Source organism: Trachurus trachurus (genome assembly GCF_905171665.1).
Source record: "Trachurus trachurus genome assembly, chromosome: 17".
In the NCBI taxonomy this organism is placed as follows: Eukaryota; Metazoa; Chordata; class Actinopteri; order Carangiformes; family Carangidae; genus Trachurus; species Trachurus trachurus.
This window is the reverse complement of record NC_139900.1, coordinates 2,016,424-2,029,765: the sequence shown is the minus strand read 5'-3', so window position 1 is coordinate 2,029,765 and position 13,342 is coordinate 2,016,424. Positions and strand designations below refer to the sequence as shown.

General features: G+C 42.1%; 1 protein-coding gene across 1 annotated transcript in view; it reads right to left on the bottom strand.

The window, feature by feature from the left end:
- Positions 1-2,835: 2,835 nt before the first annotated feature.
- riok1 (RIO kinase 1 (yeast)) overlaps positions 2,836-13,342 on the bottom strand; it is a 42,583-nt gene continuing 32,076 nt past the window's right edge. The window contains exons 8-17 of the mRNA XM_083991643.1: positions 13,194-13,306; positions 11,921-12,001; positions 10,966-11,052; positions 10,719-10,856; positions 10,467-10,570; positions 9,067-9,173; positions 7,590-7,766; positions 6,852-6,905; positions 5,308-5,442; positions 2,836-3,666 (exon numbers count right to left, since the gene is read on the bottom strand). Coding sequence (XP_083847769.1) covers positions 3,556-3,666; positions 5,308-5,442; positions 6,852-6,905; positions 7,590-7,766; positions 9,067-9,173; positions 10,467-10,570; positions 10,719-10,856; positions 10,966-11,052; positions 11,921-12,001; positions 13,194-13,306 — 1,107 coding nt within the window. The 3' untranslated portion in view covers positions 2,836-3,555. The remainder of the gene's footprint in view (positions 3,667-5,307; positions 5,443-6,851; positions 6,906-7,589; positions 7,767-9,066; positions 9,174-10,466; positions 10,571-10,718; positions 10,857-10,965; positions 11,053-11,920; positions 12,002-13,193; positions 13,307-13,342) is intronic.

The following is a 13,342-nucleotide window of genomic DNA, read 5'->3' as shown; positions in this document are numbered from 1 at the left end:
GAGAACACACACATCCAATATTCCTTCAGCTACATTTGATGACATTTCATTATAATTTTAAGGGAACAGAGATATTTAACAAACCAACAAGAGAGGAGTCACAGTCTGAACAAGGAAACCAAAGCAGCAAGATCAAACCGTATATTTAAAAAAAAACTGTTCAAAATAACATGATTCAGAAATATGACCTGGTGTAAATGTAATAAAACCACACGTAAAGGTGTATTACACATACTACATGTGCATAAGTGTCTTTGCTTGGATGTAGGTAGGCCTACAATCTAATTTGTGAATGAATTCTTCGTAACAAGGGGTAGACGATGTAAGTTGGCTTCTTTCTGCCCCCTTTCATTCAAGAGTTACAGTATTGTCATTGTTTTATGCTCGATAAATGAATGAAATGAATAAATAAACTAAACTAAAACTAAACTACAGAGCTCAAACCTGGTCTGAAACATCTTGTCTTGGGGGGGTCCAATATCACAGACATATGCAACAGCCGGTGTCGCATGTCAGCAACAAACATGACCCACATGTTTTGGTCTTCGTCTGTCCATCTGTTTTTAAACATCTTGCAGAAGCACTAAATATGAAATTGATGCCTTGTCCACAATTGGCTATTTTGGGAGTGTTACAGTGGGAGCCACATAGAAATTCCCCTGCCATGCTGCTGCCATGCTGCTGTCATGCTGCTGCCATGCTGCTGCCATGAGAGCTGCAGGAGAGCTGCAGCAAAGTCCCAGCAGCTGGAGTGACCCCCTCCTTTTCCTGGGCGTGACTCGTTTTTACTGGAACTCCACCCATTCAATGAAATACAGGACATGACCAGGAGATGGCGCTTCTCTCACAGAATACAGTACATTATGGTGAGTGGAAATTCACATAATTCATAGAACCACGAGTACATGTTTGATTTAAGAAGTGAAATTATAACAGACTTAGCTACTGGAGATGCGCTGGCCACTGTTTTATCTGGAAATAAATTGTTGTAGCTAATAATACCTACTGTCAATTTTTATTTATTTATCACAATTTATTTACTGTGAATCTACATTTAAAGAGGAAAACTAATGGAGTGATGAAAGCCTTTTGGAAGATGTTTGCAGTTGCAGGTATTCAGTGCATGCCTTCAACCAGGGAATTAGCATCATCATTGCTCAATCTTTTGTTTGCACTAATGGGCCACCTATAGACCGAATCGCCTTGTTGTTTACATTCTACTTCCTGGTAGAAAACCAGCACGTAATTTGAATGAGATCAATAGTAACGAACGAGAGTTTAGCTATATATCATATTTTTCACGCCCTATCACCGTTTAGACAAATCTGAAATGATTGAAGAAACATTACTATTTCTGTGTGTGTGTTTTGTGTTGCTACAGTGGGAGCCATGGAATTCCCCTGCCATGCTGCTGCCATGCTGCTGCCATGCTGCTGCCATGAGAGCTCCATGAGAGCTGCAGCAAAGTCCCAGCAGCTGGAGTGACCCCCTCCTTTTCCTGGGTGTGACTAGTTTTTACTGGAACTCCACCCATTCAATGAAATACATGACATGACCAGGAGATGGCGCTTCTCTCACAGAATACACTACAGTACAGTGAGTGGAAAGTCACATAAGTCATAGAACCACGAGTACATGTTTGATTTAAGAAGTGAAATTATAACAGACCTAGCTACTGGAGATGCGCTGGCCACTGTTTTATTTAAGCAATATATCACGACAGGCCGTGGTCTATGCTCATTATACCACTCTAAGGGGCGTTGTTCTTCCCCCTTAGAGTGGTATAATGAGCATATACCACGGCCTGGAGTGATAAATTGCTTTTATAAAACGGTTACCAATAATGACAATATGAAAGAGGAATACGCATCAATTTCATGTAGTTTTATTCAACCAGAAATACATATTATCCAATAAAATAGCCTCACTGTGAAAAAAATAGTCCCTTGTCTCCAGACGTTAGCTCCACGTAGCTCTGCATCTGGTCTTTTCCTCTGTCACTGCTCAGTCCCCTCTACCATTGTTAACCCTCTGGAGGTGAAAGTTAACCTTAAACATGTCAATTACACTACTTTAGTCCGTTTAACATCGTAAAAACATCAGCTGTCTTTTGCTACGGACTGCAACAGTCCGTTGTCATGGATACATGACAACAACTTCCATTCATACCAGTCATACGTGCCTGAGGCGGAGTGATAGCCTACGCTGTGATAAGGCGTTAGAATAGTAGCCGTGGTATATGCTCATTATACCACGGTTAACAGCCAATCAGATCGCCGGATTTCACCTTTCCGTTTTATAACTGGAAATAAATTGTTGTAGCTAATAATACCTACTGTCAGTTTTTTTTTTTTTTTATCACAATTTACTTACTGTGAATCTACATTTAAAGAGGAAAACTAAGGGAGTGATGAAAAGCCTTTTGGAAGATGTTTGCAGTTGCAGGTATTCAGTGCAGGGAATTAGCATCATCATTGCTCAATCTTTTGTTTGCACTAATGGGCCACCTATTCAACTTTGAAGGAGGACCGGGGGAGGGGAGGTTATGTTGGAAGGCTAGCTGGACCAGACTCTCTCCTGAGCAACAACACACCTCAAACCCCTGAACATTCACACCTGCTCCAGAGCATTACCATCTCCAAGCATCCCCCACCGCTTTGACTATGAATAGATTAGAAAATGAGCAGGTATTTCCTTAGAAGGTCCTGCTTTAAACATTTTTATTTTCATGATTATCTTACATTATTATCGATCTTACAAAAAATGTTGTAATTTTGCAACATTGCGTCCTGGCAGAGGTTAGGAAAGGCACATGTGGCAAGGTGAAGAGCCATTTATTTTTTAGAAAAATCTGGTAAAATTCAAACAATCAAAAAGTCAGTGTTTTAGAGGGAAATTCATGCAAAACCACTGATGCACGTTGCCTTCAGGGACAGTTTTTCATCAACAGTCTCTGTATTTCCCTCTAAAACAACTCTGTGTGGTAACGTTGTGTTATTATCTCATAGCGTGGTGAATGTGCAGCTCACAACTTGTCCACCAGAGCGTTGTGGAGTTGTTGGATTGTGTATTTGATGAGTTTGATGAGGGAAAAACCAAGAAATCCCATAATGAGCCTCCGTAGCGTAGCTCTGAGCAGCTCACGGCTCTGCTCCACCGTTCTAAAAGTAGCTTGCACCGACAATTAAAGGTAACAAACCTACTGCTATGACTATAGAGGGATTATGGCAATGGGCCAATTTGACAAAATGTTGAACTATCCCTTTAGTAAGTGTTGATTTTGTTGTCATTCCTCTTCCTGTTGTGGATTTGCTGTCGTCTGTGTCTTTGTGTTATTTTATGTTCTTGTCGACTGCAAAACTAATAAAAGTTGAAGTTGAAGAGCTGATGTCAGTATAAAACCTTTATTGATCACTGATCAGTTTGTGTCTGATATCGATCAGCTGAAGCTCAGTCCGGTGGTGTGTTGTGTTGTGTTGTGTGGAGCCAATCAGAGCAGCTGCTGGTCACAGAGCTGAGCTGTGATTGGCTGCTGCTGTTCAGTCTGGGGTCATTTCATTTGCCCTTCTTCATCTTGGACACTTTCTCCTTCCTCTTCTTGACGTGTTTGGGGACTTTGTCTTTCCTCTTCTCTCTCTGAGCTTCTTTCACCATCTTCTTCTTCTCCTGCAAACACATTCACTGTTACATCATCACTCAGAGACAAACTCACTGTTACATCATCACTCAGAGACAAAACAAACGCTCAGGCTGTTTTTGAAACCGCATACTACCGTACTGCCTACTGCCAGGGCCGTTGCTATGAATTCTGGGCCCCTTAAAGAATACTAAAGTGGGCCCCTCCCCCTAACTTTTCCTTTTTTTCTTAGACTACGTATGTATTATGGTTTTTTATTTAGCCTTCTTTGTTTTGATGCTAATGCAGCATTACACTGCAAAAACTCAAGTATCTTAGCAAGAATATTTGTCTTATTTCTAGACAAAATGTCATTTCTAGTCAAAACAAATCTCATTCTACTTAAAATAAGACTCATCATATTAAAAGTAGCTTGTTTTTAGACACTTTTTACTTCTTTCAAGCAGATTTTCACTTGGAATAAGTAGAAAAAATCTGATAGTGGAGCAAGTTTTTCTTCCTTATTACAAACACAAAAAACTTACTTTCACTGGCAGATTTTTCTATTTATTGTGAATTTAAGTGAAAATGATCTAAAAACAAGTTAATTTTTAGGTGATGAGTCTTATTTTAAGTGGAAAGAGATTAGTTTTGACTAGAAATGAGACATTTGGACAAGAAATAAGACAAATATTCTTGGAAAGATGTAGAGTTTTTACAGTGTACTATGAGTATTAGTCAGGGTCTTAAGCAGAATAAATCAGTCATACAAAGATTAGACTACTGGGGTTTTTTATGGGCCCCACTGGGCGCTGGGCCCCTAGAGTTATCACCACCTTTCTCCCCTGTACAACGGCCCTGGCTACTGCATACTGCGTTAGTATATACTGTATACTGCATACTGAATGTAGGACACCGTTCACACCACAGTATGCAGTATACAAGTTTCCCAGAATGCATTTCGCGGCAACCGGTAGCGGTAGCTGTAAAACAGGCTAAAAGCTGTTTTATTTCCTGCTCTAGCGCTGCCTGTAATTATGTAACTTTATTAAGTTTTAATATGTTTTCATGTGAGAAAGTAACTGTTTAGATTCCAAATCTACGGCCAGTTTATCAAAACGACGGCTGTTTAGAAGTTTTCTCTGCAGAGCTGCTCGGCCGGCCAACCTCCGTAGTCATCCCGGGGGAGAAAACCATCGCTAATTAACTTACCCACAGGTTTTTAGAGGTTTACCACCGGCTGGTTAAAGTATTTTTAGGAGATAAATGTTGGTCTCATTGATGAAACCTAACAGCTGTATCAGTAGCATTAGTTAGTCTGAATGTAAAGTGAAGCTTCCTGTGTGTATTGGACAGAAGAGCAGCGCTGCCTCGGGGCTCTGGAGCCTACGGACACAAACCACCTACGTTTTATTTTATTAAACTATATAGTTACGGCCGATACTTCACTAGCGTCTTTGGTTACGGTTAGACGTCAGGGGAGCATTGCATTGTGGGATACAGTACGCAATGTAGACTGGTCAGATACTGGAGATATTTCTCAAATCAGTACGACATCCGGGAATTTTTTGCATACTGCAGATTTAGATTTTGTTTGCATACTGCATACTTCATTTTGGCCAAATCAGTACGTATTAGCAGTATAATATGCGATTTTGAATACAGCCTCAGACACGACGACAGTCCAACACCTTTCTGTCCATCGGCGTCTCCCCGCTCTGCTGCTGCTTATCTTCATCATCTTCCTCTTCATCCTCTTCTTCCTCCTCCTCCTCCCCCTCCTCCTCCCCTGAGGAGGCGTGCTCGTCCTCCAGCAGAGCAGGAACCTGGACAAACACAGACAGTCAGGCTAACCCATGCTAAGCTAAGCTAAGCTAAGCTAAGCTAGGATAAGCTAAGATAAGCGTTGCTAAAAGGGGCCTCATTTATCAAACAGGGTGTAAAAGTGCTACTAAACTTTCACGTCTGGCAAAAAGCCAAAGATGGCGTACACCCAAAATATTTACACCCTCTTCAGATCTATCAAACGCCTCCAGGTGTGTATGGCAAGCCATTTTAACATTTAAAAGCCAGACTGGATATGTGTTGTAGATCTCTGTAATTCAGTTTTGCCTCTTGTCAAAAAGAACATTTCAGATACACTACCTATACACTTCCAGCGTTTGAGCTAAGCTAATTAGTGACTTTAGGTGGAGGCAGGCTAACACTACCTATACACTTCCAGTGTTTGAGCTAAGCTAATTAGTGACTTTAGGTAGGAGGCAGGCTAACACTACCCATACACTTCCAGTGTTTGAGCTAAGCTAATTAGTGACTTTAGGTAGGAGGCAGGCTAACACTACCCATACACTTCCAGTGTTTGAGCTAAGCTAATTAGCGACTTTAGGTAGGAGGCAGGCTAACACCACCCATACACTTCCAGCGTTTGAGCTAAGCTAATTAGTGACTTTAGGTGGAGGCAGGCTAACACTACCTATACACTTCCAGTGTTTGAGCTAAGCTAATTAGCGACTTTAGGTAGGAGGCAGGCTAACACTACCTATACACTTCCAGTGTTTGAGCTAAGCTAATTAGCGACTTTAGGTAGGAGGCAGGCTAACACCACCCATACACTTTCAGTGTTTGAGCTAAGCTAATTAGCGACTTTAGGTAGGAGGCAGGCTAACGCTACCTATACACTTCCAGCGTTTGAGCTAAGCTAATTAGCGACTTTAGGTAGGAGGCAGGCTAACACTACCTATACACTTCCAGCGTTTGAGCTAAGCTAATTAGCGACTTTAGGTAGGAGGCAGGCTAACACTACCCATACACTTCCAGTGTTTGAGCTAAGCTAATTAGCGACTTTAGGTAGGAGGCAGGCTAACACTACCCATACACTTCCAGTGTTTGAGCTAAGCTAATTACGGCGATACGGCTCTATCTCCATGGTTACTGCACGCACAGTGGAAAGGATGGTGTCTATCTGCTGGTCATGGACTCAGGAGTGAGGCAAGACACGAAAAAAAAAAGTTAATTTATCCCTTTAACAACAAGCCCGCCTGTCACTCTGCACCGCGGCCACATTGCGTTACAGGACTGATTAAAACCACTACACATTATTTTCAATTTAAAAAAACATTAGCATAAAGCCGCTCCACTTCTCCATGTGGATTAGAGGGTTAACATGATCATTAAAGGGACAGTTAGAACAAATGAACACGTGTCCATCAACAGGGTTAGTGTTAATGAGACTCACTGTCTGAACTCCAGAGAGATCCTTCTTCAGACCCGTCAGAGTCTGGTACAGCACCTGAGAGACAGAGGCATCACCACCATCATCACCACCATCATCATCATCACCACCATCATCACCATCATCATCATCATCATCATAACAAGAACAATCAATAAACAGGTCACACCGGCTGTTTTCGAAACCGCATACTACCGTACTGCCTACTACATACTACGTAGAAAAAATCGATTCACATAAATATCGCAATATCTTTTTTGACGATTTTTAAATCGATTTTTTTTTTCAAAAATCCAATTTCGTTTTTTGAAGAAAAAAAAAAAATTTGATTTTTTTTAATGTTTTTAAATATTGTGCAATGTGCATTTGTTAGCCTTTTTTTTTTTTACATCCAGAGAGTCCAGGTTTTGAAAAGGGTTTAAGTTCACTTTATAATGGAGTATGTTAATTTGTAGGCTCCTACAGTGTTTGTGTGCAGATAAATGTTAAAAATGCTAAAGACTAAAAATCATAGAGAGAATCGGCAATATCGTAGAATCACAATTTAAATCGAATCGTAGAAGAATCGAATCGGGAGAAAAGCGTATCATCCCAGCCCTAGTTTGCATACTGCATTTTGGCCAAATCAGTTCCTTACTAGCAGTGTAGTATGCGGTTTCGAATACAGCCAGTTACTGATCAGGAGTTAATTGGTGTGTGTGTGTGTGTGTGTGTGTCTCTGTGTGTGTGTGCGTGTCTTACGTTGTCATGGCGACCCCCGTCCCCCTCCTCCTCGGTCCTCATCCGGTCCACGTCCCTCTCGTAGTGGCTCACCTCCGTCAGCGTCCGGGGGATGTAGGACTTCATGAAGACCTCCTCGTCCACGCTGTCCTGGTCCGACCGCTGCTGGGACGTCCGATCTGCCGCCACCACCATCGCCTAGGCAACCACACACACACACACACACAGAGGGTCACAATGGATAGACACCATCGCCTAGGCAACCAACGGACAGAGAGACGGTTCTGTGTGTGGTTCTGTCAGGGCCGTTGCTATGAATTCTGGGCCCCCTTAAAGAATACTAAAGTGGGCCCCTCCCCCTAACTTTTCCTTTTTTTTTTCTTAGACTACGTATGTATTATGGTTTTTTATTTAGCCTTCTTTGTTTTGATGCTAATGCAGCATTACACTGCAAAAACTCAAGTATCTTAGCAAGAATATTTGTCTTATTTCTAGTCAAAATGTCATTTCTAGTCAAAACAAATCTCATTCTACTTAAAATAAGACACATCACATTAAAAGTAGCTTGTTTTTAGACACTTTTTACTTCTTTCAAGCAGATTTTCACTTGGAATAAGTAGAAAAAATCTGATAGTGGAGCAAGTTTTTCTTCGTTATTACAAGCACAAAAAACTTACTTTCACTGGCAGATTTTTCTATTTATTGTGAATTTAAGTGAAAATGATGTAAAAACAAGTTAATTTTTAGGTGATGAGTCTTATTTTAAGTGGAAAGAGATTAGTTTTGACTAGAAATGAGACTTTTGGACAAGAAATAAGACAAATATTCTTGGAAAGATGTAGAGTTTTTACAGTGTACTATGAGTATTAGTCAGGGTCTTACGCTGAATAAATCAGTCATACAAAGATTAGACTACTGGGGTTTTTTATGGGCCCCACTGGGCGCTGGGCCCCTAGAGTTATCATCACCTTTCTCCCCTATACAACGGCCCTGGGTTCTGTATGTGTGGTTCTGTGTGGTTTAAGGGTGCACCAAATGGCATTTTTTTTTGGCCGAAGCCGAATACCGAATTAAAAATCAAAACGCTTGGCCGAATAACCGAATAATACCGAAAGTGGTTTTAATTTTTTTTTTTTTTAATAGGGCCTATTGGATAAATAAAATATTTATTATTTTAGACTTAATTTTCAAAGAAAGTAAATGTTTATTAAAACATAAAAAAAAGAACGACAAGTTAAATAAAGTTTTTCATTTATATCGGCCCATTGTGAGTGCTGAAAGATCGCGATCGCGTATTCATCAGAATTTCTTTTTTTTTTTATATTCGGCCTTGCTTTTCGCTCACTCCACCAAATACCGAATGTAGCTTTTTTGTAATATTCGGCCGAATATATTCGGTGCATCCCTAGTGTGGTTGTGTGTGGTTGTGTGTGGTTGTGTGTGGTTGTATGTGGTTGTGTGTGGTTGTGTGTGTGTGGTTGTGTGTGGTTGTGCAGACCTTCTCCAGGTACTGGTCCATGTTGTGGCGGGTGATGGACGGGTCGGTGACGAAGTCGAACAGCTCTCTGACCGTCATCACGGCCACGCCGCGCCGCACGAAGAACTCTGGGGAGAGACACAGAGAGAGCGCCGTTAGAACACGGGACACAAAAACAAGAAAGAGAAAGAAACAAAATAATTCCTCCCCTTGCCCTGTAATGATATAAAAAGTCCTTGTTTGACCAACATTGATGGAGTCTATTTTTAAAAGAGTTGACTGACGGAGCTGCTCTACATCCACAGGAAGCTCGTTCTGTACTCTTACAACTCTGAGTGCAAAAAGATATTTTCTTTTGTCACAACGACACCTTTTTGGTCCAGAAGGAGTTTTAAAGAATTCCCTCTTAGCTCATAACTATTATTCCAGAAACTAACAACGGGCTCCACTGTGGGATCATATATTTTATGTACAAGTTTATACACCTCAATCATGTCGCCTCTATACCTCCTATAGACGAGAGTTGGCAGTTTTAAGTGCCTGACATAAATGAAACTAACGTAACGTATCATAGGGTGGATATGTGTTACATTTAGTGCATATACCGCTAGTTAATATATTAATAGTTTGTTATTTTGTTGCCTGTATGTGTAGGCTATAGGCTTATCAGCTCTTTCCCCCGGCTGTGAGTTTGTGGTTGCTATGGTGATGAGGCTACCTATATAACTGTGCTAGGCCATATTAAATCAGTTTCATGGCACTGACATTAACCCTATAACTGCTAAGGTGAGTTGTGTAGCTGAGTTGTAGTATTTATATTAAAAGAAACGGCTTCAGTGATAGACCTCTACTGCCTCTGGAGATACAGGAAGTCAAAGTTAGACACCTCCTGCTCAATATGGCGGCGGCGGTGACAATCCGTTCCAATGGGCAGCAGCGTCAGAGGCAGAGGCATCTACGTATATACAGTACAGGCCAAAAGTTTGGACACACCTTCTCATTCAATGTGTTTCCTTTATTCTCACTGAAGGCACCAAAACTATGAATGAACACATGTGGAATTAACAACAAGACAACAAGTGTGAAATAACTGAAAACACGTCTTTTCTTCTTCCTCTCCTTCTTCCTCCTCCTCCTCTATCTCTGCCCCCACCAGTTCTAGTTTCTTCAAAGTAGCCCCCCTTTGCTCTGATTACTGCTTTTTGCTCTTGACATTCTCTTGATGAGCTTCAAGAGGTGAACCTGTTACCTGACCTGAACATGGTTTTCACTTCCCAGGTGTCAGTGTGTCTTGTCAGGTTCATTAGTGGAATTTCACTGAGAATCTACAATGTAAATAGTCATGAAAATAAAGGAAATGCATTGAGTGTGTCCAAACTTTTGGCCTGTACTGTATATCTATGGCAGCAGAGGGTTCTCACCGTTGACGTTGCTGCAGTCCTTCCTGAGGAACTCCAGGGCGTGGGGATGGTCGTGTTCCACCGACTGGGACACGTCGATGATGTAAGCGTCTCCGTTGTGGTACCTGCAGACAGGAGGAGGAGAACCCACACTAGTTAGTTCCACCATGTTCTACCTCTGCACTACTTCATTTATTTGGTAGCTACACCGGTCGCTCTGGGCCGCTGTGGTAACGGCCATCCGTGACCGCAATGCATGATGGGATATCTTACAGCATGTTGAACTCGCTGAGGTCGGCGTGGACCAGCCGCGCCTCGTGGAACATGGTCCTCATGTTCTGGAGAACCTGCAGGTAGAGCTCTCGGGCCTTCGACTCGGACAGCGCCGCGTTCTTCAGCAGGGGAGCCGGCCTGGTGGGATGGATACAGGAAACCACGGTTACCACGGTTACCAACGGTTACCACGGTTACCACGGTTACCACACAGCACTGATCAATGACTCGGTGAATCGGTTCTCACATGTTGTCTTTCCCGATGAAGCCCATCAGCAGAACGTGGCTCCGCAGCAGCAGCGGTTCTGGACTCGGGATCCCCGCGGTCTGCAGCCTAGAACACACACAGCCTCAGTTCTACTGGGTTCTGTTTGGTTATATCGGGTTCTTTTCTTTTTTTGTGATCAAGTTTTTATTTTTTCATCCCCCCCGCCCTTTTTACAATATGCCCACATTAAATCAAATTCACAGCTACATAATTGATATACATACATACACCACCTTGCATCATACATATACCACCATACATCGTATATAAAATGTGTACGTCATAACTATGTGAGCTATTGTCCCACCCTTATCCCACCCATACCACCCCTACCCCTCTGGCTTACCCCCCCCCCCTGCTGGATTCAGTCAGTATCTGAACACAAAGGGGGAAGTACATCACATACAGTTCAATTAATTAACACAGGAGTGTCAAGTCCCCTTGTCCCTCTCATCTTCTACTAACAAATGTCCAAAGGGTACACCAGTAATAGAAATAAGTAATAATGACCATCCCGAGACAAGGGTGATCTTATCAGTTCACACTGCCAGTAGCATCCTCCCAAATATTCAGCATACATACCAGACATACCATACAGGTACCCCTCAACTCACACAGATCCACATGCACAAATTTACCCAAACATCTTCATACACTTTTATAGTTCATACATGGGGGACTAAGCCCTATCGACTAACCAGTTCCATCTATGTAACTTAAGTCTAATCTTCTCCAATGCCTTAGACAGGACCTCGATGCTATTCGCTGTAGCCCCATTCGATCGAACAATCGAGAGCTCCAGAGAAGTAATGTCGTGCAGTAAGGCAGTCCATTGAGAGATAGAGTGTGTGTGGCGGTTTCCACCTCTGTATTAACGTTTTTTTAGCTGCTGTCAGGCCTAAGAAAAGTGGTTATATTTGGTTCTGGGTCTGACCTGATGAGGTTCCTCATCTCCTTCTCCGCCCACGTTCTCACCATCTTCCTGGGGTTCCCTTTGCAGTAACCGTGACGGAACCTGGAGAACAAGAGAGGGACATGGAACTCTTCTTCTGTGGTGTGAACACATAGATACACGTAGACGCTGCATTCTGGCTGTCAGGCGCGTCAACACGGCGGCCATCTTGGTCCGGGGTTCTGACCATAGACATATAAACGTCTGACCAGCAGTCAGACCCTGTAGAACTAATCTCAGTGTATTTATGCATGTGGGTGTGTGTCTGAGTATCTAAGTGTATGTTTAATACGTTGAAAAAATATATATACACCTTTTCACCAACACATGAATACATGGAAAGTAATGAAATGGAATGGGCATGTTAACAGTCTAACATTTAGGCTATAACCATTGGTTCATGAGATACAGACAGTATATAATTTTTTTCAAAAAATGTTGTTGTTGAATCATAAATATATGTCTGACATTTCTAATAATTCAATTCAATTCAATTCAATTCAATTCAATTCAATTCAATACGGGTTTGTCGGGCCCAACCCGTTGAGAACTCTAGTCCAGTGGTTCTCAACTGGTGGGACAGGACCCAACGTGGGTCTAGACCCGTTCTGGACGGGTCGCGGACAGCTGGTCAAAAAAGTAAATAATATTTAATGCACATCTGATGTTGGACATGTCTTTTATTTTGAAAAATAACTTATTTTGAAAGGCACGAGACACGTGAACACATGCAGTTGTAATGCTCCTCCTCACTTTCTTATTATTTGCTCTGAATGCAAAGATATCAGTTTCTTATTAATGTGGCCTGATGCAGTGAATCTGGTTTTGTTTTGTGGGTCTTTATTTTGTGCAGTTTGATATTTATTCACTTTAGTGAACATGCTCTGAATGCAGAGATGCATTAGAAGTCAAATATATTGTTTTGTTGGTCTCCATTTTGTGCAGTTTGATATTATTTTATTCACTTCCGTACATGCAGTTGTCATGGTAACTCCTCAGTTTCATTCATGTGCTCTGAAATGCACTTTGCTCAATGCTTTAAAAAAAAATTCTTGGTTTGAATTCTATAAAAGTGGGTCGCGACTTAATGACCATGTGAACATGTGGAGCCCAGAGTGAGACTAGTGGAGAACCCCTGGCCTAGAGGACACAGCTTCCCCCCGGCTCAAGATGGCGGCGGCGGCGGCGGTGACGTATCGTTCCAATGGACAGCAGCGTCAGAGGCTTCTTCTGTGGTGCGGCGTGCCGTACGTACCTGAACTCTCCGCTGACGTATTTGTCCCGGTCCTTGAAGAGCAGGATGGAGGTCTTGTAGATCTTGATGGCTCTGCTCTCTCCGGCCGCCGTGCTGGCGTGGTACACGTTGGCCTGGAACACAGAGGAACACAGGAGAACAATTACCTA